At 42.0% G+C, this 27,988-nt stretch overlaps 3 protein-coding genes across 4 annotated transcripts; 1 reads left to right on the top strand and 2 right to left on the bottom strand.

Moving 5' to 3' along the window:
- The first annotated feature begins 30 nt into the window (after positions 1–30).
- nfkbiab (nuclear factor of kappa light polypeptide gene enhancer in B-cells inhibitor, alpha b) lies at positions 31–2,910 on the top strand. Its single transcript, XM_048270819.1, has 6 exons — positions 31–327; positions 923–1,028; positions 1,173–1,383; positions 1,559–1,647; positions 1,916–2,191; positions 2,327–2,910. The coding sequence occupies exons 1-6, from the start codon at positions 89–91 to the stop codon at positions 2,354–2,356; spliced, it is 951 nt and encodes a 316-aa protein (XP_048126776.1). The 5' UTR covers positions 31–88; the 3' UTR covers positions 2,357–2,910.
- A 2,241-nt stretch (positions 2,911–5,151) lies between these two features.
- psma6a (proteasome 20S subunit alpha 6a) lies at positions 5,152–9,439 on the bottom strand. The gene is made up of 7 exons (XM_048270817.1): positions 9,252–9,439; positions 8,832–8,926; positions 8,513–8,594; positions 8,272–8,427; positions 7,688–7,866; positions 5,840–5,934; positions 5,152–5,412 (listed from the first exon to the last, which is right to left on the bottom strand). Exons 1-7 carry the CDS (start codon positions 9,325–9,327, stop codon positions 5,355–5,357), a joined length of 741 nt encoding a protein of 246 aa, XP_048126774.1. The 5' UTR covers positions 9,328–9,439; the 3' UTR covers positions 5,152–5,354.
- Positions 9,440–9,874: 435 nt separating this feature from the next.
- On the bottom strand, positions 9,875–27,957 carry LOC125312337 (protein only RNase P catalytic subunit). Of its 2 annotated transcripts, XM_048270813.1 has the most exons (7): positions 26,574–27,956; positions 26,433–26,480; positions 25,889–26,021; positions 19,797–19,904; positions 15,564–15,712; positions 15,150–15,345; positions 9,875–10,084 (listed from the first exon to the last, which is right to left on the bottom strand). In XM_048270813.1, exons 1-7 carry the CDS (start codon positions 27,539–27,541, stop codon positions 9,953–9,955), a joined length of 1,734 nt encoding a protein of 577 aa, XP_048126770.1. In that variant the 5' UTR covers positions 27,542–27,956; the 3' UTR covers positions 9,875–9,952. The 2 variants fall into 2 exon arrangements, with proteins under 2 accessions (XP_048126770.1, XP_048126771.1); XM_048270814.1 differs by lacking the exon at positions 19,797–19,904 and having other exon boundaries at positions 26,574–27,957.
- Positions 27,958–27,988: the final 31 nt, after the last annotated feature.

Raw genomic sequence — 27,988 nt, 5'->3', positions numbered from 1 at the left:
TCCGCCCACCAGATTCTTTAAAACACTGCTGAAGTCGGAGAAGTCAAGAGCACAGTGACAAGACAACCGTTCAGGGTTCAACAACACAATGGATGTTTACCAGGCATATAGACACAACCAAATGGATTATAACGCCGAGAGTCGAGATTCCAAGTTTGGGAAAGGGCTTCAGAACATCGACGATCGTCTTGATAGTGGTGTGGATTCGCTCAGAGAGGATGTAGCTGCCGAACTAGAGCGAGTGCGTTTGGATAGCGAACCAGCTCCCCGGATAGCCGAAGACTGCTGTGAACCATGGAGGAAAGAAATGACCGAGGACGGAGACACGTAAGTGTTGAAAGTTAATTTTCTTTAAAAAGCAGAACGTTATAGGTCTAATGTATGTGTGTGATATTATTTTTAAGCATTTATTCCATAAAGACTAAAACAAAAACTACAAAAAACTGCAGCGCAAAGCGTTAATTAAAAGGTAGCCTTTCTACCGCAGTCTTTGCGCTCGCTTGCAGAAAACGAGCATTTCCGCATGCAACGCCTACTGCTTTAACTAATTTTAGAATGGAAGAATACAACTTATTGGTGCTTGTGCAAAAGTGTAAGGCTCAGCTGCACACGTAGCCAAGACCGCAGTGATTACAATCATAATGGATTTTACGTAAACATAAAGTCGACATCGGGACGGACTGTACTTTGGCGTGGCGTCAATTGTGGGCGGCGCTGTTACTCTGCCCAAGCTTGGAAAGTCCCGGGCGGCGTGCCAGGAATCCGACTAGTCGTTAACACGCCAATGTGTCAAACCACTACTACTGGAAATAACAGAACTTCCCCTGCTATTCGTAGTTGTCCACACTTTTCACACGTTTAACACCTGACTGGTTTTTGGAAGCTTTGATGTTAATGGGTATTCTCCCCTCCATTTTTGTAGGTTCCTGCATCTGGCAATCATTCATGAAGCCAAAGATCATGCCATGAAGATGATTGACCTGTCAGTCAATGACCCCTTCCTGAACATACAGAACTATCAAAGACAGGTAATTTTTTTCACACCTGAAATTTTTTAACACATGACAATGCACAAGGGGGAAACAAGTGGAAAAAAATAATGTTTAAAATGAAACTAAAAGGGGAGCACAAAGGTTCCACAGAGATTTGAACGATTTCCTCCTCTCCCTCAGACGGCGCTGCACTTGGCAGTGATCACTGAGCAGCCGGAGGTAGTGGCCCACCTGATGCGCGCCGGTTGCGACCCGCAGCTGGTGGATGACAGCGGCAACACGGCCCTGCACATAGCTTGCAGGAAGGGCTCGGTCACCTGCTTCAGCGTGCTCACCCAGGCCTGCACCAGCTCCCAGCTCTCCGCCATGCTCACCACGCTCAACTACAGTGGTAAGGAACCACCACCACCACCACCACCCCTCCCCCACCTTTGGGCCTTTGATTCATCTCTGGAGTCTGGAGTCCCCTTTCTGCTGCTACTGCAAGCAGCCTGGGGCCTCCTCACACCTGCCTACGCATTTCTCAAATCTGATGGTGTATTTTTGTGTGTGTGTGCTTTTTTCAGGTCAAAACTGTTTACACCAGGTTTCCATATTTGGTTACCTTTCGCTGGTTGAGAGACTCGTTGAGCTTGGAGCTGATATCAATGCACAGGTAGGCATCAGGATTTATTCATTCTGCATAACACCTTAGTTTACTTTTAGTTTTGCTGCTCAGTAGCAAAAAAAAAAAAAAAGTATATGAAAAAGCCAAACAAGTAAAATAGAATTACAGAATAAGCTAAATAAGTAGACCATCTCATGTCTAATGAAGAAGTCTGGACTAACTTTACATTTAATGTCAGAATTAGTATTTGTGCTGTGGTGTTTGGTAAAAGCTTGTGGTCACTAACGTATGGCCTGTGTTCCTTCCTCTCGCTCAGGAGCAGTGTAATGGTCGGACACCCCTTCACTTGGCCGTGGACCTTCAGAACTATGACCTGGTGCACCTGCTCATCAGCAAAGGGGCCGACGTCAACAGCCAGACGTACGGCGGCCACACGCCATACCACCTGACCTTCGGCCGGCCCAACGGCGCCATCCAGGTGGAGCTGTACAAGCTGACCGCCCAGCATCTACGCGCGCTGCCCGACAGTGAGTCGGAGGACAGCGGGGAGGAGGAGCAGGAGCAGGACGACCAGTACCAGTCGGATGACGAGGTGTGTACCACCCCACAGCTCTCAAACAGCACATAGTTATTGGTCTCAGCTTGGCTGACAATTTGCATACAATGTCAGCACATTCTTTCCCCCAAGCTCTCTGCTCAGCCCTAATCTGTCTGTTTCTCTTTACAGTTCTTTGATGATATCCAGCTGATGGGATAGAGGATGCAACGCAGTCATATGTATGTGGCCGCAGTAACGCAGTATGTTTGAGTGAGCAAGACTGAAAGACTGTAAAATGGGGTGAGAGAGAGATGGTGCCAGGACTTGTCAACAGCGAAGGCCAAGGAGCAGCACCAGGCCTGGGCTGGCCAAGCCTGATGAAGTGGTCTGGAGTCTGGATGCCCAGAAGAGGGGAGAGAGAGAGAGAGAGAGAGAGAGAAAGAGGGAGAGAAGCAGACCCCAGGAACAGAAGGCTACCTGTAAGTGTTGGGACAGAGAAGCCAGTGAAGTTCACAGTTCAACAGAGTGAGAGATGTGTCGTGGTTTTTATTTTTTATTTTCTCACGTCACACCTCAAGAAAAGGAGCATTTTCATCCACAGACTTCAGAGTACGGTGTATAAATGTTGTAAATTTGTGTAAAGAAACAGATTTATTTTTATAAATATTAATGTATATCTGTACAAAGTTTCTTTGGAAAAAATGTATGTTCCAAAATTACATCTGTGAAGAGTACCTACCACACTCCCGTAAATTAAAAAAAGCAACAAACTATCTTGTCTGGCGCCATGTTATTTCTAAATTTACTCTGTTGTATACTGTTGAGGGGGCAGCGGCGGCGGCGGCTTGGTTGGTTGAGTCTTGGCGATTTGTCACTGTGGGGAAATATCTGTCACAGCCTCTATTCGGACATCCGTCAGCTGAGTACACTGGTATTTCCTGTTGGGGGGCTTGGGTGGGATCAGTGCTGCTGGCAGAACCCAAAAATCCCCTTCCCAGTCCGAGTCACACAGGACTCACACACTCCACCCCCCGCTAGTTGATTTTGAATGAAATTAACTGAAGCCATTGTTGATTAGTTCCTTCTCTTCGAACAATAACACACAGTGACTTTATAGCCAACTACTAACTGACTACTTTCAACAAATTTCTCTTAGTGCACACTTTTGCCCAAATGTTTTTGAAAAACATTTTTTTTATGATGGCTACATCATGCTTAAATCATATGAGTTACTATTGTGTGCCATGTCAGCCACTTGTGTTCTTGTACTTGTACTTCAATGGAAAGGCTGAATGTCCTCCCTTGTCTTTCCAGGGGGGTGGTTGGTCAGTATCACATTCTGGAACCTTCCTAGTTTAGCCTCTAAACACAGCACATGATGTCAATCTGGACAGTCAGGAAACTGGACGCCCGCCGCAAAAACGCACAGCCACATAACACCCGCCATAAAATAGAGTACTCAAAAATAACCAGGTGGTTAAAACCAGACGCTCAGAGGCCTGAGAGAGAAAGAAAAAAAAATCCCCCTCCAAGCACAACCACTCTACCACCTACACATCTCCGCCTATGATCTTAAGAACCTCCTTGCTCACTCTGTGTGACTGTGTGCACATATCACACGTCACATGACGATAGTGCTTTTACATCACAATTCCCCTCATCAGCATGCCTGTTTTATTCATGACACCCTCTTCCAGTAAGTAGAGCACAAAAGGTGTGCGTGCGGTTTTCCCCATTTGAATAGCAACCTGAAAGTGCTGTAGGGGGCTCTACCTCCGGCTGCACTTGACTCGCCAGCCCGGATGAGACGCCAGGGCGATTCTGCCATTGTTGTTTGCTTTTAAGTGGTTTGGGAGCCTGCAGTCCCCATGAAAGGCTGTGATGCAAATGATGCAGTCATAACCTGAGAGCAGCACCTCACCTCAGAGGAGACCTGGAGCAGCCAGGGATAGGTCGAGGGACTCGGGACCCATTGGGGGTGCATAAAGAGTGCAGTGATTCAGCGACATCCGAGAAATGATGGGGTTCGGCACTTCGGAAAATCCAAACCCCCACACACATACCTCGAGTACCTTGACATTAGGTTTGGACAGGGCCAGTCTACCTTCTTTAGATAGTGTGAGAGATAGAGAGAAAGAGGGAGAGTGAGAGTGCCTCTCCATGCAAATGAAGGCCGTGTTGTTGAAGTCACTCCAGGAGTGGTGCGGTCTGTGTTTTACATGTGAAGAGCTCTTTTACTCTTGCTGTACAGGCCATGAGGGAGGTAACCGTGCAGTGGCATGCAAAACTTTGGGCACCCCGTGTCAAAATCTCTGTTACTGTAAAGAGTTAACAGATCTCCTCTGGTCCCCCGAAGGTACAAAGTTAGTGTGCTATTTTTTTTTTTTTTTTTTTTGTACAATTTTCAGGTTGAAAGAAAGGGGAAAGGAGTGCCATGCAAAAAAAATGGGCACAAGATTTCAGTTCTCAGATAACTTGATGACCCAAGACAGGACTGGATGCCTTTTGCAAGGCAAAATGGGGGCGAAATCCCCTACACAATAATTCACAAAGTACAAAAGCATTTGCAAGCTTGGATACTTGCCAAAGGGGCCGTTACTAAATATTGACCATGCAGAGTGCCCAAATCTATGCCTCAGGCAATCACCCTTCTTTTGAAATGGTAAAAGACAAGAAAATGATCTTGCTTTTATTTTATAAGAATTATATGATATTTAAGAAATGTGGTTAAATTTATATGCCTTTTGGAAAGCAGGTCCATTTTTACCTGCTTATATTCACAGTAACGGAAATTTTGACTGGTGGTGTCCTTTTGCATGTGAATGTACTATAGAACAGCTTTGCTACTGTAGATACATTACAGCATGAGATAGTGGTAGTGTTAGTACTGTTATGTTATATTACTTAATGTAATAATGCACAGACACCCCCCTCCACACACACTCACACTTGAAAAAGTAGTGCTGATAAATTCCGACATCACTCCAGCTCTGACAAAAGGCAACTTTTTTTTCTTCAAAAAAGTATTTATTGAACCAGAAATTGAAAAAGCTAAATAAACAGCAAAAAGGGGGTTGCCTGACTGATCCATGCAAAAGCAGCCAGCTGTGTGTTGTAGTGCTTCCTGGGCTGGGACAAGGACGGGGGGCTGCTGCACTGCTCAGGTATGAGCTTAGCGCAGCACAAACTCGCAAATACGTCAGTGGTCAGGGCCTCTTCAATCCCTCTCAGACAGGGATACAAGATGGGTGTCGATCTCTGCCTCAGTAAGAATCCTGACCAGGAAAAACACACACACACAAACACACACACACACACACCAACATGGGGTAGAAACCACAAACATATTGACAGAATTTATTGCTGCTGACTTCACTATTTGAGATAACTAGGAAAACTGAATCTGCATTGAACCAGGCAGCAGGCATTCTGAACCATCACTGCACCTCTAACAGCTGCAGCAGCGAGTGCGAAACATAATTTGTCCCCTTAAAACCTGATATCATTTCTCCTTTGCACTCATTAGCCTACACCTGAGCCTTTCCTGTCAGCCAAGCTCTTGCATTGCACTGTGCACCCAGACTTCCTGTTTTCTTTGAGAGAGAGAGAGAGAGAGAGAGAGAGAGAGAGAGAGAGAGAGAGAGAGAGAGAGAGAGCTTTCATGTGCCTTTACACCATAACACAGTTCCCACGGTAACCCACCTGTATTTGGGCTGATCCTTTGTGATGACACCGATTTCGATCTCTGACGGCTTGAAGTCGATTGAGAGCACCGTGGACAGACACGTTATTGCCGTCTGCAGAAGGACAAAGATGTCAACAGTCATACAGAGAGAGCCACCGAGAGAAGAGAGAATAGAGAATAGAGGAGCACACATCATGCACAATGAGCTGGCAAGCAAATCCCAGGTTAACCCAAAACCAGATGCTTATTCCGGATCTGAATCAATTACTGCTGCTGGTCCATTCATTTAACTTATAGTCATAAAGTAAAGAAACTATAACTTAATGAATTACTGGTACTTGTTAAAATCACTATTCCGGGAACAGTGGCCTTGCACGTGCATGTAGCACATGCGCAATGAGCCATTTCTACAAATGACGAGACTATAAATTATGCTTTCTGTCTATCAAAACAGTAACCACGTGTTCCTGAGCACCAAGGCCATCAATTTATCCTCAATGTATATTTATTTGTACATATAATACAGGATGGACACATATACACAGCACATAAAGGAACTACCTGGCCTTAATATTAGGGCTGAAACGATTCATCGAGTTACTCGAATAACTCGATTACAAAAATCACTCGAGGCAAAAACCCTGCCTCAAGCCTCAAGTAAATTTCTATGACGCCAGCACTATAATGCCGCGAGATCTGATTGTTCCACACGGACCGTTGTTCAGGAAGCACACCACTAGCGCGTGAATCGTACATTCTGAATTTAGCTGGCGCGATGGCGGAGACGGAGTCAATATATCCATAAATGGCAGAGAATGTCTAAAGTTTTCAAGTAAAGTTTTGGGATCATTACATATTCAAAAAAGGAAAAGAACAAGCATCTGAACCTAAATATCCACTCCATGCTGTTTCACCAAGCGTCAATAAAGTAGGCTAGGCTATTTATCAATCTATCTAGCCTATCTATCATCTATCTACGTAGCCTATAGCCTACATTGATGTTGGCTGATTTTAAAAACATACTGTATTTGTAGCGATGTCATGATATCATTTCATAATTCAGAAAAATAATATAATTTCAACATTAATAGACTAGCTGGGAGGAACTGTAGCGCAGCAAGGGCCTAGGTTCAAATCCAGACTGAGGTCATTTATAAAACCCGCTGCATTTCATCTTCACTACCCTATGAAAAATGAAAAATCCCTGAAATAATGGCATTAAAATACTACCCTTTTTAAAACACTTACAAAAACTACATCAGAATAGAAATCACCCATAGTGTGAGCACCATCAAGTAAAAAGCCTCATTTTACATTGACGCATTGATGTTCATGCTGTGCTTTGTAGTCAGTCTGGTTCTGACCAATATCTGTGTCAATAGAATTGCACATGATGCCGTGACAATACAATCTATAGTGTACAACAGCATTATTTTTTAAAATGTAAATGCTCAGTTACTGATTGGGGCCTCTTGGGGTTTTGGTGTGAATGTTTGAGTCTAATCATAGGAAGAGGTATGCTGAAAGCCACTATTACGCAAAAACCTGACACATTATTTCCATTATGTAACACTTGACACTTTCTAGGACATCTGTGAAATGTTGCTGACTTTCACATTCGTGGATTTTGTATGTGTCAGAACAGAGTACTTTCCAGTGATTTCAAACAGCATGAAAACCCAGCAGAAGAGTATGAAATATCAACCTTTTTTGAGGCTGATGGTAAAATGGAGCAGTAAGTTTATCCTCCTCCAAACTTTTTTGAGGTCTTATCTGGCCTACACTCCCCAAACTCACATTGGGTTGTAGTTTGACCTCTGACAGAAACATATAAAACACCCACACACACACACACACACACCCACCTCAACTGTCTGCTCGTAAGTCCAATCCAGTTTCTTTTTGACTTTCTTCTCCAGGAAGCTGGTGGCTTCTGTCTGCTTGACACCGGCTGCCGTGGCCTTAAAGCCGCAGTAGTAACCCGCAGGGTCACACTTGTACAGCTGAGGCCCCAGCTCCTCATCCATACCGATGACAATCATACCTGGACAACACCAGCCACAGTGTCACTACATGACCACATTTTTGACAAACAGCCTATAGGAGCTATGACTGTAGCAATGTGCTGACTGAACTTGACAATGCTTTGTTATTCTGTAGGCAATACAATTTTGACAGTGTAAAACCAGATGCCTTCAAAATGAATATGAAATGAATACATATAGGAGTTGGAGATAATACAGTGAGTGAGCAAGCTCACATTCACACATCATTTAGGAAGGACGACTTTAAAACAATGAACAGGAGTGCAGTCAAAATCATTCACTTGTGATGTCTTGTGTATACTAGTAGTCATCCTGTAAAGAGAGTGATGAGTAGATAAGCCACAGCCCATGCCAGTCATGATAGTTTATGCTTCATCACAAGGCCTTAACTGCCTGCTACTTACAGCAGCCAAGCGGCCTCATCTCAGCGTTCTGCGTGTACACTTGAGAGATGTCTGCAATCCTCTTGCACAGCATGTCCACGGGGATCTCGTAGCCATACTTGTACTGCCAGTTAGCTGCCTCATAACGGGCCCTCTGCACCTGGGATCTGCTGTCGGCTTGGGGAAGACATATGATTGAGCAGGGAAGAAGCTGCCTATTATGGTCCGAATATATGTTAAATGGCCATTCACTTGTGCTAACCTGTCATTCCGGACATTACGCAGCCGATGCTTTCTGTGATTCTGAACAAGTGGGTGACAGTAGAGGAATCGAGGAGCTTGTCCTGAGTGAGTGAGTGAGAGAGAGGGAGAGAGATGTGTTTACACACAACACAACACAACGTGCGGTCTATAAATCATATTTTCCCTTTCCCCCACTAAACAGTGACCTCATGACAGTCAAGTAGCGTTAAGGAATTGAGTGCACCTCCAAGTTAAATAAAGTAAAGTCGGCATGAGGTAGTAACGTTAATGTTTGGTATGGCCTTGTTTAAGCATCCTCGAGAAGATAGATAACTTACCGGGACTTTTTTCTGCGTGATGATAACTGCACAGTCTTTACCCCGAACAGCAACTGATGTAAGGCCACCTTGATTGATGGCTTTAAATGCATATTCTGTACATGTATAGACAGTGGTTACAATCACCGCACTCACTGTCTCACCAATGACTATGTTGGCTAACGTGAGGTAACGTAGCTAACAAACGTAGCCAAAGTAGTTAACCAGAGCAGACAACAGTGTAATAATGACTTGTAAGTTGAGAAACAAATAACAAAAGCACACATTCTATAATATTCTGAAAACAACGCATGCTGCCTTCAAGGAGTGAAAAGTTTCGCAGAGAAAGACAGTTCTGGTAGAATGACAGAGCACTTAACATTGGCTAGCTTGCTAACTAGCAAGCCCAGGTTCTACAAAGAAGTGAAATTCAATACTGACCGACTTGATATAACCGGCCCTCCGGTGAGAATATGGTAATGTGACGGTCGAACCCTGCACTTGATCCACGGGACATGTTGTCGAGCAGTCTAAGGAAACCGTAACTTTAAGGGAAAATACAGGAATTTGTAAACACTGCACAACCGAAAGTAAATGTTTCCCGGAAGTAGTATCAAACTGTAGATTCCAAATCCGGGTCACATGTTGAAGACTCTCATTTGTTTATTTTTGTTTTAAATTATTAATTGAAGTGAGTTGAGTTAGTTTGTCCAAAGCTGAACATATCAAACGACCACAAAAGTGCAGTGCGTCCGGAAGATAAAAAGCCACCAATGGAAAAAAAAAATGTAATCTGATGTATTCAACCTGAGCCTAGGCATTTGTCTCTGGGATGCGTTTCCCCAGAGCCCATATTAGACATTCTCTGGTTTCCTGTTAGCAACTTATGGTTTTGGGAAACGCACCTTTGGCTGAGTCTTTGAGTCTTAACATCTTTTAAGACTTCTTTCTTCTTTGCTCTGTGACACCATTTTCCTACCAGATATTAACACTATCCAACAATTTATCAGAATTATTTTACAGCATAGTAATAGATATGTTTGTATAAAGTCAAAGAAAAGATGGCAGGTGGAAAAACAAACTAGACTTTATTGTAGTAATACACAAGAAGGCAACACAAAACATTAACTACAGAGCATTTGTCAATTTAATCTGGTAAGGCACAACCACTTCTGGGGAACTTCATATGTACTTCTCTCTGTACCTTCTTCGTCAAAGGGTATATGCCAGGTGTTTGCACTGGTCTGAGCGATGGTGTCATAACTCTGTATTTTCTGTAAAAATAAATAAATAAGCATAAGATTATCAGTTGATTTAAAAAAAAAATGTGTAATGAGGTCCATAGATGACTGCCATATTTGTTTCAATATAATCAATAACGATACTAAACCAAATATTGTGTTTTGTATCTAGTTAAATATGTTATGTGATTGTGCCTGACAGTTTCAGCTTCTCATATAATAAAGGGAGAGCAGTTAGCTAACAAACGTTCAGAAAAAGTCCTGTTGGCAAATTTGAGGAAAAGTCAGTAAAGGGGCTATTTCACACAATCTGAGGGTGCTGAATTCAAATATTTTGTTTACCAAGCTCAATTTTGAGTTTTAAGCTTGCTAATTAGTAATTCACATACTTTTTGGTTTTGCCATCAGATATCATAGGACTAATTAATAAACTCTTTATGTATCAGATATGTTGTAGGACAGGACAGGAATTACCCCAATGACCCTCAAGTAGCAAATGAAAATAAGCTAAAATTAAAATATAAATTAAAACAATAGCTAAAATTCAGTATGACGTTTAGAAACAAAATAGATTCCTTGATAATTAATTGATAGAATAGTAGGTGACTGCTCATTTTTCTGTAGAAAGTACTTTGTCACTAACTATTATGAACAGTTGTCAGTCTTTACAGAGGATTTACACAGTAACTTAACTAGGCGACTGTGCTTGCCTAGTTAAAATATCTCACTGGTGCTCTTTTCTATCATTCAAATTCCAGCCATGCAGAAAAATGGAAGAGTGCATGTTTGAGGAGTGCTGAAGAGTGCTATGGAGACTGCATTATTTGCAAAAAATTTAGACAAGATATCCTTTATAGTGCAACAAAAAGAAACATTCTCCAGCTCATCATTACTGCATATGATGCTGAAAGGGAAGTGGACCTAGGACAAATCCTCAGCTATGAACTGATTAATGTCCCTGCACTGTAACTATTACAGATAGTGATGGTTATTTGTGAAGTGGAAATAAGTCTATCCTCACTCAAGTGCTGTCTAGCAATGTGGAATGTCCAGTAGTGATCACTGCAAAAACTGTGCATTCAACACTGGTAATAGATGCTCAAGATCTAGTTACGTCTTTAGGACACCCATCTGACTGCAGCACATTTAAGAAGTATGCAGGAAAGTTTGTAAGAAACTTTTGTATTGTTATCTGGTATTTGTTATGTGGTAGCAAATTATGTTAACTATCAAAAAAATAGATCTAATGTAGGAATGCACACAGATATTGCAACAGATAATGGTGTAGGCCTATCTGATTAAGACCTGAGTGGTTGAAACGTACTTATTAAATTACACTGGGAGCAAAGAAGACTATCTTCACTTTTTTCCCTTTGCAACTGTCAAAGAAATCCCATAAACACAGGATGGCCTAGGATAGCCTACATCAGATGGCCTAAAGATTAGGCTCCTCGGCATAGCATTAAGTGATTTGCATGCAGTAATTTGAACTGACCTTGATCTTGCTTACTTTGGCTATTTAAAAGGTGCCATGTGTAAGAATTGAGGTAAGAATATCCAAAAAATGAGCACATCAAAAGAATGATAAGAAATAAGGGTGATAATGTCATTAAAAAAATGACAAGGTATAGTGCTGCAGAGATATCAACCTGAATTAGCATGCTAAATTACTAGCCACAGCCCGACAGGTGTCATAATACCAGTTTCGGCCATGGGAGGCGGTATGCGGGCAACATAACCGCCAGCCAAACTGCAATACACGTTTCTTGGCTGTTACTCTAGGGTAGACCAACTCACTTTCTGGAGGTATACTGCCCCCATCTTTTATGGAATGTGGAGTATGAATTGATTTTTGGCGGACATTACACATGGCGCCTTTAAAGGTAATTTACCATATTTTCCAGACTATAAGTCACACTTTTTTTCATAGTTTGGCTGGTCCTGCGACTTATGGTCAGGTGCGACTTATATATGAAAAAAATTATATAATTGAACATGTTTTTAAATGTTAATTTATATGAACAGACATGAACCCTACATGAAACATTAGCTTCTACAGCCTTGAGAGAGCCTCTCAAATGCACAAGTCCTGTGCACTTTCAGTCAGAGATTAGTGCTTGCGCTATGCCTGAAACACACTGCATACTTAAATGCTCAAATTATGGCCGGGATTCTATTTATAGCCGGGCCTCAGATTCGGACAAATAAAAGCCAGTATAATTTTGCTTCAATTTAACTCATAAAAGAGCTCTTCTTAATAATGTAAATTGTTGGTTGGTTTAATATTGTTGCCAATGAAAAAGTCATCATCCTACACCATAAGTCTCCAACACGTTGCTCTCAAGCTACCAGTCACGCACGCAGCCCCTTTCTGAGCTAGAGGCTGAAGCAATAACCTACATTTAAACACAATTGTTGCTGCCAGGTATCAGCCTACGAATTTTATATAAAAAAAAAGTAAATCATGCATAATTTATAAAATAATTACATTTAGTCTATCTTAGACCTCTTTGGCTATATGGAATAAGGTTTCCCTTGCAGCACAGCACACGTTCCATGAATGAATGAAAGCGGATGCCTTATCTCGCAATAAGCGGATGGAAATCCCGACACTCTTTCATACATGAAACGTAATGAACCATTGCCATTGATAGCCTACAGGTATGCCGGTAAAACGCAAGAAATAAAGGCCTATAGCTGACTCGAATAGCTTACAAGCCATGGTCCAAATAAAGGTGCTGTGCTTTGACATAATAGGATTTACGATAGTCTGTCCCCTAAACATTCCTCACCCGTTATCTAGACATGCATGAAAACATTTGAAAACAAAACTCACTGCCATGTAATATTTGATCGCTGTTTTGCTACTAATTATCTTTCACGTGAATATACACAGAAAGTGAAAGTAGGCCTACTATGCTCTCCGTGTCTGTAGCTGTCTGTTCACGTCCGCAATCGATTATAACGTTCCTCAACTGGAGAACACATCCATGTTCTCTCGCGTTATATTATATGCTGTCATGCATCTGTGTTTGCAAAATTCCTGACGGTTACTGATTGCTAAACATTTGTTTTCCTTTCCTGTCGATAGCGGTTGGTGGAGAAGCACCTAGGCTAGGCTATAATTTGACTTTAGCGGTGACAAATCCTGCTGAGAGAGAGAGAGAGAGGCACCTCCAAAGTGGTCCTGCGCGCGCGTGTGTGTGTCCCTGTATGGGGTTCAATTGAAGTCAGAGTTGGTCCGTCCAGTCAATAGTCCCGCAATCAGGCCGCTCCATTATTAGATTAACGTCAGACAGCGCTATAAAATGTGTACAGCGGCTAGAGTAAATTAGTATGCTCAATACTTAGTAATAATTATGCTAAACCCTTAATCCCATGGCTAGGTCCCTGGTTTGATCATTTTTTCTGTTGCCAGCTTGTGCCAAAATATCGTCCAACATGCTTGATTGCATCGCATTCTCCACATTTTAAGCTAAATTTTCATGTATCATATAAGCATTTTTGTTCAGTGAATCTTTTGTAAATTGCTTTACAATTACCATCGGGCCTATAGGCCTATCACCTGGCTTGCTTCAGTCACGTCTAAAACTGCATCTTTTTCTCTCTCATGAGCATTTAATCTGCTGCCAGCTTGTGACTCCACATTGCCCAAAATGCTTGATTGCATTGTATTCTCCGCATTTTAAATACATTTTGGTGTACCACATTGCATTTTCTTTCAGTGAATTTTTTGCTTTGCAATTACCTTGCTCTCCTCTTTGCTGCCTTCACTCCTTCGTCTTCATTAACGTTAATCTTTTTGGCCTCAATAATCCAGTTACATAGTCTCTGTTTTTGGATTTTGTGAAATACTTTTCTAAATAAATGCGACTTATAGTCCAGTGCGACTTATATATGTTTATTTCCTGTTCATGACACATTTTTTGACTGATGTGACTTACTCAGGAGCGACTTATAGTCCGGAAAATACGGTATTGCCAAAACACCACACAATATAAATGAGCTATAACAAACAATAAAGGACTTAATCACACACAAACTACTATTTTACTGACTACAAAAATAATTGTGTAGGAAGTTTAGAAGTTTAAAACCCAGAATTGACCAAAAGTGCACCAAATTCAACACAAATGACTCAATACACTTGGAGGAGACCTGTGTCCTTTCTTTTCCAGATATTTTAGGATTTGGATATAGTTTCAGTATCGAGTATCAAGATATTTATGGCAGGTATTGTATCGAAGTCATAATTTTGGTATCGTGACAACACTATGCCAGAGCCACTCTGTTTTCTAGATGTCGAGGATCAGAGGCTCTACCACCAACAAGTGATGCTGCTCAATGGCATATTAGAAGAGCACATTATCAAGCTCTAGTATGGAGGCAAGCACACATACCAAATCCAGTGTTACTAGAAGTAAAATGTTTTTTACTTGTCGGTTGTTGCTGATGGTAGATGCAGTTCTGCATTAGGCTTATTCCCGCTATCTAAGTTCAAATGTACTGTAGGATATATTCTTGAAGGTTATCTGTGCAACTTGTTATTGTGATGAAATGCATTAAACACCACATGAGTGACTCACTATGTTAGCAATAAAAATATGGTTGTGTTTTGATTAGAATTTCCGAGTTTATTACATGTTAACTGTAATCATGTTCCCATTAAATATGTTAATAAACTATAGTATGGCTTCTTTAAAGCTCAAACATGTATTTAGAGAACACTTTTATTTGGTTTTAGTGATTACTTTTGAAATCAACCCAATTTAGGGAAAAATAAGCAAAGAAAATCGCTATTTTATGTTAAAATGCTGATTATGCGGCTTAGAACTCAGAATTGAGCTTGGTAAACAAAATATTCAGAATCAGCACCCTCAAATTAGGTGAGAAGGGTGGTTTACCAACTTTTCCTCAAATTTGCCGTCAGAAGTTCTCTTCTGTGAAGCTGCTCTCCCTCTATAAGAACTAAATGCTAAACAAGACAACAACACAACAGAAATGTACACCCCTTTATGTCTGTGTTTATATTAACGTTATGGATTGTGGATGATTAATGACTGCTTTGATTTTCACACATGAAGGTATGACCTCTCACCCGAAAGCGGACCTTCTTCCCAGGAACAAAGTTGTAGAGGACCAATTGGTGTCCACGCTGCCACTTGAAGAAGAGCTGCCTGGTTCGCCCACTGGACAGACAGGCCTTGTGGTCCCGCATGAGGTCACGGCTCACAAAGTTACAGTGGTTACCAGAGTGCAGTGCCGCATAGAGGAGGAATGGGTCATCTTCAGATCTGTTAACAAAAAGGGAAGGACAATGAATCAGTTTTTTCTTTTGTGTAGAAAAATGAATAAATAAATAAACCTACACCCTTTCTAGTGAATTATCTCCACCCTCAACTATTGTAAATGTCCCCCAGCGTCCGGTAAGTTATGCGAGCAGTGGGCTTTTGTACGCTCATGTGACGTAAAACAAACAACAGAGGAAGCTGGCACAACCAACTGCACTCACATATTCTCGGTGAAGAAGCAGTGCGCCTTTTGCTGAATTTGGTTCATGTGGTGGCGATTCCAACTCTGGGTGGAAAACAACATATGCTTCCTGCCCAGTACCAGGATAGAGAGACCTTGCTGATTTAACTCCGAGACCACAGCCAACAGCTGTAGGGAGACATACAAAAACAAACTGTGACGCACGTGCCATAGTAAAACCGCTCTCATGCAGAGGTTAGAAAAGATCTGATTGGCATACAAACTGCTTTCAGTGGCTCACAAATTGTGGTGTTTGGAAGGTCATGTGACACAGTATTTTTGTCTTTTGGCTGTGGCATTTCACTGGAAGAAAAAAAATTTTAAAACTCATAGTCAAAACGCTACAGCTACAAGAGATCAGCAGTTTTAACTGAAGGCTACTTATTTAGACTGCCGTAGTAGGTAACTAGTGAATGAGTATAATAATCACAGACATGCCCAGAGAATACATTGCATAATTTATGACAGTTTGTAACATCATTCATAGGAAACCACACCTTTAGCATGGAAAAACAATATACAACACTCAAAAATATCTGGACACAATCATATGAGCACTATTACTTAATTTATAGATGTTTATTCATATGAAAAAGTAACTTCTACTAAGTAAAAACAAAGCTCTTTGAAGTTACCCCCCACCCACACACAATGTAATGTTACCATGTTACCAAAGGTTTTACAGTTATTCTGCATGAGACAGTGAGAGACAACAAGAGGAAAGATGGACTTTTTAATGAATGAGTGTCTGAGAACCTCCCTAAGTCTTGTCTGTCAGTGGTCTCTGGTGTCTGGGAGGAATTTCCCTTTGTATGCAGTCTTTAGCATCAAATCAGTAGGGGGTTGGGGTGCCACAGCAGCCACACAACAAATCAGATGCAAGGACACTATTCATAATCTTTGTTTTAGCCCACCCCATCATAGAGATCGCAGGGAGTTTCCCGTCTCTCCAGATGCGGAGTAGTCTCTTTCTGTGACACAACAAATAGGCGGAGCTATAGTTGGAGGAAATGCTTTGTTTGGGGTGGGCTGGTAAATTTAGCAACCACTTCATTTCCATCACGGCATATCTTAATAGTATGTCAAGAATTCCGAGCTGGTAGAAATAAACTCATGGCCATTTTCCTTAATTGCTAATTACAATGACACGGCTAAGTCCTAATGGAATTTTTTCGGTACAACCTGTTGCACAAGAACACTGTGACGATAATGTAAATAAATGAGGTGTGCTGTCTGAACACAGTCTTCCTGTTCATTTTAATTTTAATACCGGTATTTTTGTGAAGTGTAACTTCCAAGAATTTCACCGTACCGTATCCTGTAAATGTCCCGTAAGTTAAAGTGCAGGAACACTTTTTATCGCATGTGACAATCCCTGATGATAACAAGGATGATTACAATATAATAACCTACATCACCCATGAGGTTATGACTGTTATTAATTGGAAGAGAAAACGGATTTAAGTGGAAAAGAGAGGAAAGTTGTGTCATTTAACTATGTTTTTTAACTATGTATAATTTTATTCTGTGATTGTTAAATGTTGGCAACCCTCACACCGGCCCTTTTTCTAGGGAACCAACAGTCAGTAAGGAGTGGCTTCCGAACAAATCCTGTTTCCTCAAGAAGGAAGTGCTGCTGGAGCGGCATGGCAGGTGTACACATCTTTTCTGCTGAATCACACAGATGGAAATGAGTGGCCCACATCAGCCAGGTGGAAGGCGGCAAGATTCACCGAGAAGCAAAAATTCACCGAGGCCGCTGACTGACCTCCCAGGAGCCTTGACACCCGGAGCTCACACCACAATCACGACCAGTCAGACCCCAACCCCCCACCCCCGTACCTCCTCTCTGCAAACAATGAGTCGGGAGTTTTTTCGCCTTTCCTGCTCGTCATTCCTGCATGAATAAAGGCGGGCTGCTGCTCATGTGACGCCAGTGACCGTGTCTAGTCACGGGCTGAGTTGTACGGAGAATTTAGTTTGAATTATATCTGTGTGTGTCTAATTCAAAGATAAGATATGTAGGATAATTCAGAATTCAAAACACACACACACACACACACACACACACACACACACACACAACACACACACACACACACACACACACACAACACACACACACACACAACACACACACACACAAATTAACACACACAATCCACCCAAGAGTCATCTCAAATCCACTCATCTCAAACACACTAAAGTAAAAAATAATACCATATAATAACAAGTGAAATATAGCCTATTAACCATTGATTTTCTTCAAACTTGTGCTTTTGAACAAGTTGACTGAATGGGGGACACTTTCAGACCCTGGCTGGGTGTGCAGACACGTGGGAGGATCTGAGAGAGGGGCCAGGCGGGGAGGAGATTAGTGTGTCCCGCAACAGAACGTGGGGAAAAAGAGACGGCCGCAAATAAACTCTGCCGCGGAGGCCGTTATTTCACTGCCACCAAAGTTACTGAAGTTAGTCATATCATACAAAACCAGAAAATCCCCCCTCGCTATCACAAATGGAGAGGTCTGGCTGACTCCATGTGCAAGCGTAGCAGAGCCCTGCAGAGGGTGTGTGTGTGTGTGTGTGTGTGCATGAAGGCTGTCCTTCACTATGTTTAAGCTTGTGAGATAGCAATATTGGTAGCACATGTTTAACAGATGCATAGTTCCCTTTTCCTATCTGGTCTGGTCTGTAAACTGCCCATCCATTGGTGACACACAGGACAGGACTGGGGAAAAACAACAGTGTGACCTCGGTCAACGTGTCACTGAGGGGGGAAGTGAGACTAACTGAAACAGACACATCCTGATGAAGGGCTGTGCTCAAAGCCCAAAACCACAAGCACTTGTCAGATAATCATCAACGACCAGAGGCAAAAGACAGACCAGACCAAATCATAACAACTACCAGTCTGTCTACTCAACAGTCCTTGAATGTAACTATGAAAGATCTTAGGTGCCTCCAAGGTAGTTTACTATGGTAAGATAATTATCATCACAAGTGTGACTGTTTGTGTGAGTAGTGCTTCAGTTTGGCACCATGGAGGAAACATGACCACTATTATTGTGGTTTTTGAATTATAGCATATGCACAAACGTCAGGTACATAGTTTGGGATCTAATCTCATAGCACTTCTCAGATATGTAAGCAAACATTGCTTATCTAGAATTTGTGGACGGCCTGTTCTGACCTCCGTAGTGCTGTTGAAGTGCTGCCTGATTTCCATGTACCATTGATAAAAGGCTCCTGCCAAGAACTGCGCTGCAGGCTGCCAATGTGGGTAAAAGAGAGGGGGAAGAGAACTAAAAATACCTGCTCCTTTATGGCCAAAGTCCTCTTTGGGAAGGATTTAACTGGAGAAAAAAGCTGATGCAAAACAGCTGTAGTTCAAAGGAAAGCATGGCTCTGAAAAGGGCTCTATAGGATTTGTCTGTTTCCATTTCTCTCTCTCTCTCTCTCTCTCTCTCTCACCTCTGCGGCTCCTCTCCTTGTGAGGGCAAGTGTAACACCGCAGCTGGCGGGCACGTGTGATCATGTCACAGGTATGATTCTTCACACTCAGCCACTCACTATGCATCTGGGGTGTTAAAAAAGTGGGCTTGTGCTTTCTCACAGCGGACATTTTATTGTAGCCCCCTGATGCGAAACTATTTGAATATCAGGTGTTCCCCACCCATTGAAATGTGAAAGGTCTTGGTCTTGAAAGCGGGTGGGCTGTCACAGTGGTCTTGTGAGGGGTCTTCAGCAGAGTGGAAAATGTGAGTGTCTAGGGGGTTAATTTCAGCGCTGCGTCTCTTAACCACAGACTGCAAAGGCCTTCAGTCGTGCTCTACATTGCCTCTTGGTGGCCACCTCAAATAACAATCTCAGACTTACCTGAGAACAGCTTCAAGAAGTAAAAACCTAATTTAATCAGCTTCCATATCAATTCTCTAAAGATCATTATCAAGAACCAAGATCATGGTTAAATTCCAGCTCAGACATAGTTTGATCTTTTCCAAAAAATCTCTGATACTAAGTAAGTATCTATTTTTCCACGGCTTATTTTGGCTAAACAATTAGTCATGTGTCTGCACACTCCCAAGTTAATATTTAAGTTCCATCTGTCAAGCCAATGAGTAACCCTGTTTCCTCAGCCTTACTCAAGGCCTAGTCCAAACAGACTAAACAGCTGGAAAGCGAAAACCATTGAGGAAGGAGTCATGGCGTACCGTCTGAGACTGGCTCACTCTACCCAGGCTGTGGGCCACGTTGAGTCCGTCGATCACCACATCAAACGGTGGCCGCTTACTGACGAAGTGCTTGAAACTCTCCAGCTCCTGTGTGAAACACAGAGATAATCTATTAGGGTCTTTGACTAAATCACTGGTCATAGACGATGAGGTCGGACCTTTATTTCAAGACCTGCAGAGATGTCTAGGGACGACATTGAAATTCTGGAGATTAATAGCAAGGGCAAGATGCTTACATGACGCTCTAAGACTTGTAATCAACTTGTGAAGAGCACCCAAGAACACTTCCTCTATACAAGGAAATACACTTGCTCTATACAATCCTTCCTTACAGTTCAGCAAAATTTCAAAATGGTCTCCTGAGCTCACTGAAGCACTGTTATACAGGTCAAGCCACACGAGACCACTGCATAATAATCACAGGAGTTGACCCAGTTATGTTTCTGTGCTCGTATATTGTTTTATATTGTGTTTTTGTTTTTATGACATAGTTCTTTCTATCTTTGTGACTATGAGACCCGCACAAGAATTCCAGTGCACATGTACTTGTACCTGAGCAAATGGCAAATAAAAGATGAACTAATCTAAGTAGCTACTTCTTTCACAAAACAGAATAACACATTCCGTGCATTTACTAATGCATCTGTTATCTGCACCCAAACAGAATTAAGCAACTGCATACCAGGGTAAGAGTTGTGCAAGATCTGGTATTCCGTTTTTGCACACTGAACATCTGTGTGGTGCAAGTAATTATTTTGGCGCATTTAACTTTATCTACGTATGATGACTAGAGACTTCTAATGCGGGTAAACAATGAGGGAAGTTCTGTGGGAGAAAAACACATACATGCACACACACACACAAATAACAAGATGGGGTCTTCCAGTATGTTGCCACAGAACAGTCTGAACTTCCTTCTTAGCTCTCCTCTTTGTTTTCATTTGAATTGGATCCTGGAATTTCTCCACAAACGTGCCTGGCGGACTTGGCCACAATTGCGTCTGGGGAATTTCCCCCTGGAGTCGCGCCAGCTTGCTCCTTCACCTGGCACGACACACAACACCCCGTCGTGGGGCTGACAGAACCCCCACCCGTGCAGTTTTGAAGAAGTTCGCTGTAGTATCGCTGCTGAAGTGTTTGTTGTTGATCTCGTCTGAGCATTGCATGGGTTCAGAGCAGTTTGGTTTTGTTGCTTTAGTGCTGACACAGAGTTTGCAGACCTAGAATTTTTCTAAGAACACAGCAGCGAGAAGAAAGAAACTCTAAAGTTACAACATCACCCATGCTCCTACAAACGCACACAGTCAACAAGATATCCCTGAACAACACTGAGTTTTTCATTTTACAAATGTAATAGAAGTTTCCACAAAACCATTTATTGTATGGAGTAATAACAGTACTTCAGTACTTGTGCATGTGTGTGTGTGTGTGTGTGTGTGTGTGTGTGTGTGTGTGTGTGTGTGTGTGTGTGCGTCTATGCATGCGGTCGAACATTGGAGCAGAATGTGTCTGTAACATTAACTTGCATAGTCATCTTTGAAAGCATGCATAATATGCAGAACAACCAAGCAGATAATAAGCAACCTTTGACAAGAACAAAGAGCGAAGGAGGAAGAGGGAGAGAAAAAGAAAGAGAGATAACAAAGGAGGAAGACAGTTAGAAAAGAAGGCGAACACAAGCTGGGGGAGGGGTGCTGGACATTTGGGGAAATTCCTCTCCACTTGAAAGCGGTGGGGGTGGGGGGTATCAAGGGTTAAGGCTGCCGTTGGAAACAGTATTTAAGGCTGCGGATAAGAAAAGCTGCATATTTTTGGCCGCTGGCTGCAACTGAGCCCGGCTGCCGAATATGTATTCTCATGCAGCACACACACACACACACACACACACGCACACACGCACACACACACACAATGAAGTCAACATTTTAAAAAGGCATGCTGACCTCAACGTCAGCTGAGCTGCACTGCAGGGCACCAGGTAGTTAGCCTAGCCGGTGTAGAACACAACAACTGACTGGCCGTCAGCGCTGTCATCTATCTGCAGAGCTTGTTGCCATAGCGAGATGAGGCGGAATGAGAACAAAGGCGGCGGGGATTCCCCAGCAGTCAGGAGGTCAGGTGACAGCTGTGCCACTCTGGTGGGGTATACATATGATGTATTTTTACAGCTTGTGTGTGTGTGTGTGTGTGTGTGTGTGTGTGTGTGTGGGTGGGGTGTTTCAGACACATCATGCAGCACTGTCCCCCCCCGGCCCCTCATATTGACTTGCATTGCCCCCTCACTTTCCATACAGTAAAGATAGCGTAAATGTGCTTTCACAAGTGCTGTATTATATCCAGACGGGTTAAAGCATTACTACCCACGCCCCATCACAAACACACACAGCTTCAAAACAAGACACCTCTTGTGCACAGCCCCTATTAGTCCTTGTGAGACTATACAACACCTTGCAGCATCTAAACGAAACTGCACCACACCCTGTGAACAAAACAACAAAAACATCCAGCTTAATTATGGGACCATTTCTCAATAGGGTCCTTTCACTGAACCCTTGTTGACCTAAACTTCGCACTCTTAACAGGATATTCTGGCTCAGACTTTCAAACAAAACCTGATGCTAGGATTTAGTGTACCCCTCAACCTCTATTTGCAGTCGTCTCCAAGGAACTTGGAGGTATTATGCAAGGTGTACTGTAAGAGGGGGCAGAGATAGCAGTAAGAAATCACAGGCACCTGGAGATTACTTTACACAAAGACAGTCTTCTCCTCCAGGGGAGAGAGAAATGATCCCATAATGTCTGGATAAACACTAATGCATTTAACCTTCTTTTACAGTATCTAACACTATATCTGCATTTACTGAAATACCAAGCAAAACACACTGACACACACACACATAAACACATGATCCCATAATTGCTGGATAAACACTCATGCATTTAGCCTAAATGTACAGTATCTAAATACATGTATTTAGCTAAATAAATAAATAAATAAAGTAAGTATCTAATGCCATATCTGCAATTGCACTACCCTATCCCACCCATAGTGTTCTATTTATTTATAAATGCACATTCTGTAATTCTACTTATACATAGCCATATTCTACTGCTCTTCATACTATTCATCCTGGACTTATTCTTACTACTCACTGTTTCTGCACTGTAATGGTATTGATAGCACTGCACATAGCTGTACATACTGTACATGTTTGTCCATATTCATATTTATTCTGTTTTTCTATAATATATTACTGTTAATACACTGCATAAATCATAAATATATATTATATAGATATATTGTTCTTTACTACTGCTCTTATAATGTTACTGCTAATACATATCTGTACATGTTTTTCATAAATTGTTTATACTACATAGCCATGCACTGTACTCCCATGTATGTACTTGCACTCTGCACAATGACAATAAAGTTGAATCTAATCTAATCTCATCTAATGTAATTAATTGCTTATATTAATCAAGCAAAAACCTCACAAACACACTGAGGCACATGAATATACTAGAGTTTTGCAGACTCAACACCAGACTTTGTCAGCCTGCACAGTTTGCCGTTTGAATGCAGTCTTGCACCACCGACCTAGACACCCACGGAGAGCATGACAAACAAGCACAAGTGAATCCCCAGACCCAACAACTGCGGGCTCACAGCAACAGGACTCAGGCCCATTACATTTCTCACGCGCTAATTGTGCAGTGGTGGGTAGGAAAGGTGTTGAGGAGGCGTTGAGGTAGAGTCCACACTCACTCTCTGAGAAAGAGAGAGAGGCACACACATGTGCAAACACACAGTTACACATTCACACCCATACTGAGTGCACACACAAATACACACACTCTTATAAAAAAACACACACACACACACACACACACACACACACACACACACACACACACACACACACACACACAGTGGGGACTTTCCAAGGTCACTCATGTGAAAGAGGCTTTGAGGGCTGAAATGTGAAACCCTTTTGTGTGGGCCTATATGAATACTAACACAAAAAGTGCTCAGATCTGCAAGCCCAAGACACAAACACCTTACAAAGGCATATTCTAATACACACCATAACCCAACAAATCAGTCTTTCTGCAAAATAGTAGAAGTCACAGATGTTTAGCATGTCGCATATTAAACATTAACTCGACTTGGCACTAGGAGGTCATGTGTTTCAAACATGTGAGAGATCCTTAAGATATATAAAGGCAATATTGAGATCAATGAAAGCACCTACAACCTGACCATGTGTTTGAACTGAGAAAGACAAAAAAATCCAGTTGAGGATGCAAGGACTTTTCCACCTCTGAATAAAACAAAATCCTCTTTCTCAGTGGAGTCAGTTGAATCAACCACACAGAACAAGATAAGAGTACACATACAAATGGTGCAGATGGTTCCTCAAATACCCTAAGGCTTAACACAAAAACTCCAACACCCAGCATGCACCCCTTCGGGCTTTGGGTAGTTTGGGCTTGACACTCATAGTTCTTCATTAAACAGGGCCTCCACAAACACATGGAGGTCCATGTGCTGGAAAGCCCCTAAACATGGTCTAAAAGTGGAACCAGACCGGGCCTCTGTCTACAGACCAACTCGAGGCTATTTTCATCAAGAGCACCAGCCGGAGCAGAAGGTGCAGACCCAGCTCCTGTACAAGCATCATATATGAAAAATAGCTTGTCTAATTCAGGAGGGCATCCGAACTGAGACGAAGGCAAAATGGTGCAGCAGGACTACACATGAATCCCCCTGCTTAGAGACTCTACCACTGCCTGTGGGTATAGAATATTTGCTTCTCTATGGGAGAGAAAAGCCAGGATGTCTACCCATCCATGGTTTCAAACACAAACACACACACACACACACACACACACACACACACACACACACACACACACACACCAGATGTGATGAGACTTAATTTTCTCATTTCTACAGTAGCTCAACTCTGGATATCTGTATGACGACTAGAGCAGTGTTTCCCACAGAATTTAATTCTATTTGTGGTGGTAGGTTTGCAGAATTAACTTCAATGCAATATTTTTTTAACAAATTAGAGCAGCGTGGTTATGATGCTAACCAGCTTTAAGCATAATTTAGTACAACCTGGAAAATCATTGTGTGGTGGTCAATGCTGATATAAGTCAATGTATGGGAAACACTGTAGAGGGATATCTGAGACAAAATCTCTCAATACAATACAATACAATACAATACAATACAATACTAATCCAATGTTTGCTTATTTTCTTAGTAGTCTTAAATGTTCACTCATTGCACTTAAAATTAGCAATATGGATTAGTATCTTTCATCAATCAGTAATCCAAATTGCATTTAGAGGACACCCTGGCATTGCACATAATGAACATATTTCCAAGGAAAGATCTATTACATACATTTGTGCATGTATGTATGTATGAATGAAACAATAAGTATTTGTAAAGGTTTAATTGACTATGCCTACTTGACACATTCAGGGAATCCATTTAGTTAGTTCAAGTTAGGTTAGGATGGAATTCAAGACAACACTGCCACCTAGTGGTGATTAAGGAACCTGCAGCTTCATATTTACACATCATAAAATAGCACCCAACCCAGTGTTTCCCCTAGAATTTTTTCCAGCAGCGGTGCTGTTGATCGTAGGCGTGTTTAATTTGGTTCCTTGGTTAACATAATGTAGGCTACGTTTTTTTGCACAAAAATGCGTCTGCTAATAAACTTAAACATAAACAAAAACAAGCGTGATCTCCTGTGGAATCCCTGACTGCGCCTTCAACGTTAGCCTACTATTATTTGTTGACATGAAACCTGAACGAACGGCAGCTGTTCCTGAAGTTCACTTGAGTCTATTTTTTTTAAATTAGGCAACTCTTTTTGCAGTGGCGCTTGAATTCCAGCAGCGGCGCTGCGCCGCTGATGAATACATTGTAGGGGAAACATTGCAACCACAACACAAAATATACATTTTAGTTTTAAGTTACTGACTTGCATGGACACATGGAGCACATTCTCTTTGGCTTGAGGACAAATAAGGAAGAGGATGCAAACCTCAGGGGTGGTCTTCTTGAAAACGTCTTTGCCCTCGATCACGTTCTTCATGACACTGTCCCTCAGATCAGCATAGTCTTCCTCAGTCAGTTGTATGGACTCCAGGAGAGAGCGACAGCTCTGACACACTCCACTGCCAGACAGAGGACAGAGGTTAAATAGGGTCAAACACCACTAAAGTGATTAGGCTATAGATCGACAAACATAATGTAGAATACAACAACGTAAATGGTATTCTCTAATACGGTGAAAGTAATTATTGCCCGTTCTAGATGACAGCCGATTCATTTAAATACAATCCTGTGTTTCAATTGATGTTAATTTCATGACTTTAGTGTCAAGAAGCACAACAGAATGCTTGTGGTGCTTAATCTCAACATGACTGACCAGCATTTTCCTGTGATGGTGTTAACGGACATTTCAGTGACCAAGTCTGCTCTATGATCTATTCTTTTTTCCTGGATACTTAATATATCCTGAGCTGTGGAGCAGTTCTGAATCCTCTAGGGTGTTTTTGTCCCCCTAGGGTGTATGATATTTTTACCTTGGTTTCACAGTAGAGATCCTGCCAGTCCACTTCTGGTCAGGGCGACTGAGAGGAACATAAATGTGATAAATATGACATTGCATTCAAATATATCAGAAAAATCTGTTACAATTATGGGATAAATGTAGTCATATTTACCATTCAAACCACTTTCTTATGATGTTAGCCAAAGTCACCTCTGGATATATTTGGTTGTCTCTCATATGCTCTAATATTGACAACAGCTTATCATCGTTTTCGTGGTCAGCTATACCCGCTTCAAACAGATACTTCCAGGTATCCTGGTTAGGAATAATGTCCTTCTCCAAGAGCTGATTATACTGTGTCCAAGCAGTGGCAAAATTGCCATGTTGTACTGCACCGGCAATGACGTCTGAGTAATTTCGAGGAGAGGGCGTGATGATCTTGTTGATGTTCTCAAGAAGAACCAATGCCTCTTCCCAGCGTTCTGTCTTGCTAAAGCCTTTAATCAATAAACTATAAGCACCAGTATCCAGCGTCCGAAACCGACTCTTCATGATGTCGTACACGTCGTACATTTCAGCCCAGTGTCCACCATAGACACACAAAGTGAGGTACCGCAACAGCAATTCATATGCCACCGTACCAGAATCAACAGCAACGTATGCCAGGAGGGATTTAGCAATGTTTATATCTGCACTAGACTTAAATATTCCCCCCATCATTCGAATCTCAAAACGATCGGGTCGCTCGTTATCTTCTTTTAATCTCTTCCACTCTGAAGCTGTGAGAGGTCGGTCTGGTACCTCCAAGTAATTTATTTTCCTACTGTTGTCTGATGGTTCTTCTAAGTCTGATATACCAGCTTTCAATTTCATAAGCACAGCAGTCCGCCTAGCAGTTCCAGCTGCGAAAACCGACTTGGGAAAAGCAGGTTTTTCCTTGATGACAAAGTCTTTTGATTTGAAATCTTTCCTTTTGATGACTCCATGTTTGTTCAGGTCCTTTGTAGAAAATGTACTCAAGCCTCCCAGTTTAAAACACGCCGGCACGTACTTGTGCAAGCCATTCAAAATGTTTCTTGAAAGAACTGGGATAAAATGCTGCAAGCAAACCCTTGTGTTGGGTATCAGCATAGGGCCCATGACCTATCTGAACAATTGCTTTCCGGTAGGCTACTGTAGCTACAACACAATAGCTTCAGTGAGCTCATAAACTGACAGGGCAGTGTCTAACTTATCATTCATACAAAGCTATATTGCATTTACTTGATAAGATAACGTAACAGTCAGATAGCTTCTTTATTTAGCGGTAACGTTACAAGACTGACTAACGTAACGTCCATTCCTCCACAACTTTGAGTAGCAAGCAGCTAACATTAGCTAGTCTAAATACTGCTCCAACACCACTTTGCTAATGTACACAGTGATGCGCTCTAAAACAGCTCCATACAGGTTACAGATTTTAATCTTTAGTGGAACTTGTTATTACAGTAGTTTCCTCACCACAAATTGTCCTGAGAAAGCATGCACGGTTACATTTGGCACTTGTGTGACAGAGACGGTTGTGACGTGAAAGCTGACGGCCGCGGC

The sequence above is a fragment of the Alosa alosa genome, chromosome 19 (genome assembly GCF_017589495.1).
Source record: "Alosa alosa isolate M-15738 ecotype Scorff River chromosome 19, AALO_Geno_1.1, whole genome shotgun sequence".
Lineage (NCBI taxonomy): Eukaryota > Metazoa > Chordata > Actinopteri > Clupeiformes > Clupeidae > Alosa > Alosa alosa.
The sequence above is the reverse complement of the archived record's forward strand: the minus strand, read 5'-3'. Positions and strand labels throughout refer to the sequence as shown.

Coding starts and splice junctions, on each gene's coding strand:
- nfkbiab (XM_048270819.1), top strand. CDS start 89: ATGGATGTTTACCAGGCATATAGACACAACCAAATGGATTATAACGCC. Junction 1,648..1,915: donor GAGCTGATATCAATGCACAG/GTAGGCATCAGG, acceptor CCTCTCGCTCAG/GAGCAGTGTAATGGTCGGAC. Junction 2,192..2,326: donor AGTACCAGTCGGATGACGAG/GTGTGTACCACC, acceptor TTCTCTTTACAG/TTCTTTGATGATATCCAGCT.
- psma6a (XM_048270817.1), bottom strand. CDS start 9,327: ATGTCCCGTGGATCAAGTGCAGGGTTCGACCGTCACATTACCATATTC. Junction 8,927..9,251: donor GGGCCGGTTATATCAAGTCG/GTCAGTATTGAA, acceptor ATACATGTACAG/AATATGCATTTAAAGCCATC. Junction 8,595..8,831: donor TCACGCAGAAAAAAGTCCCG/GTAAGTTATCTA, acceptor TCACTCACTCAG/GACAAGCTCCTCGATTCCTC.
- LOC125312337 (XM_048270813.1), bottom strand. CDS start 27,541: ATGGGCCCTATGCTGATACCCAACACAAGGGTTTGCTTGCAGCATTTT. Junction 26,481..26,573: donor ATAAGAAAGTGGTTTGAATG/GTAAATATGACT, acceptor TGTTCCTCTCAG/TCGCCCTGACCAGAAGTGGA. Junction 10,085..15,149: donor GGAAGAAGGTCCGCTTTCGG/GTGAGAGGTCAT, acceptor TTATTTTTACAG/AAAATACAGAGTTATGACAC.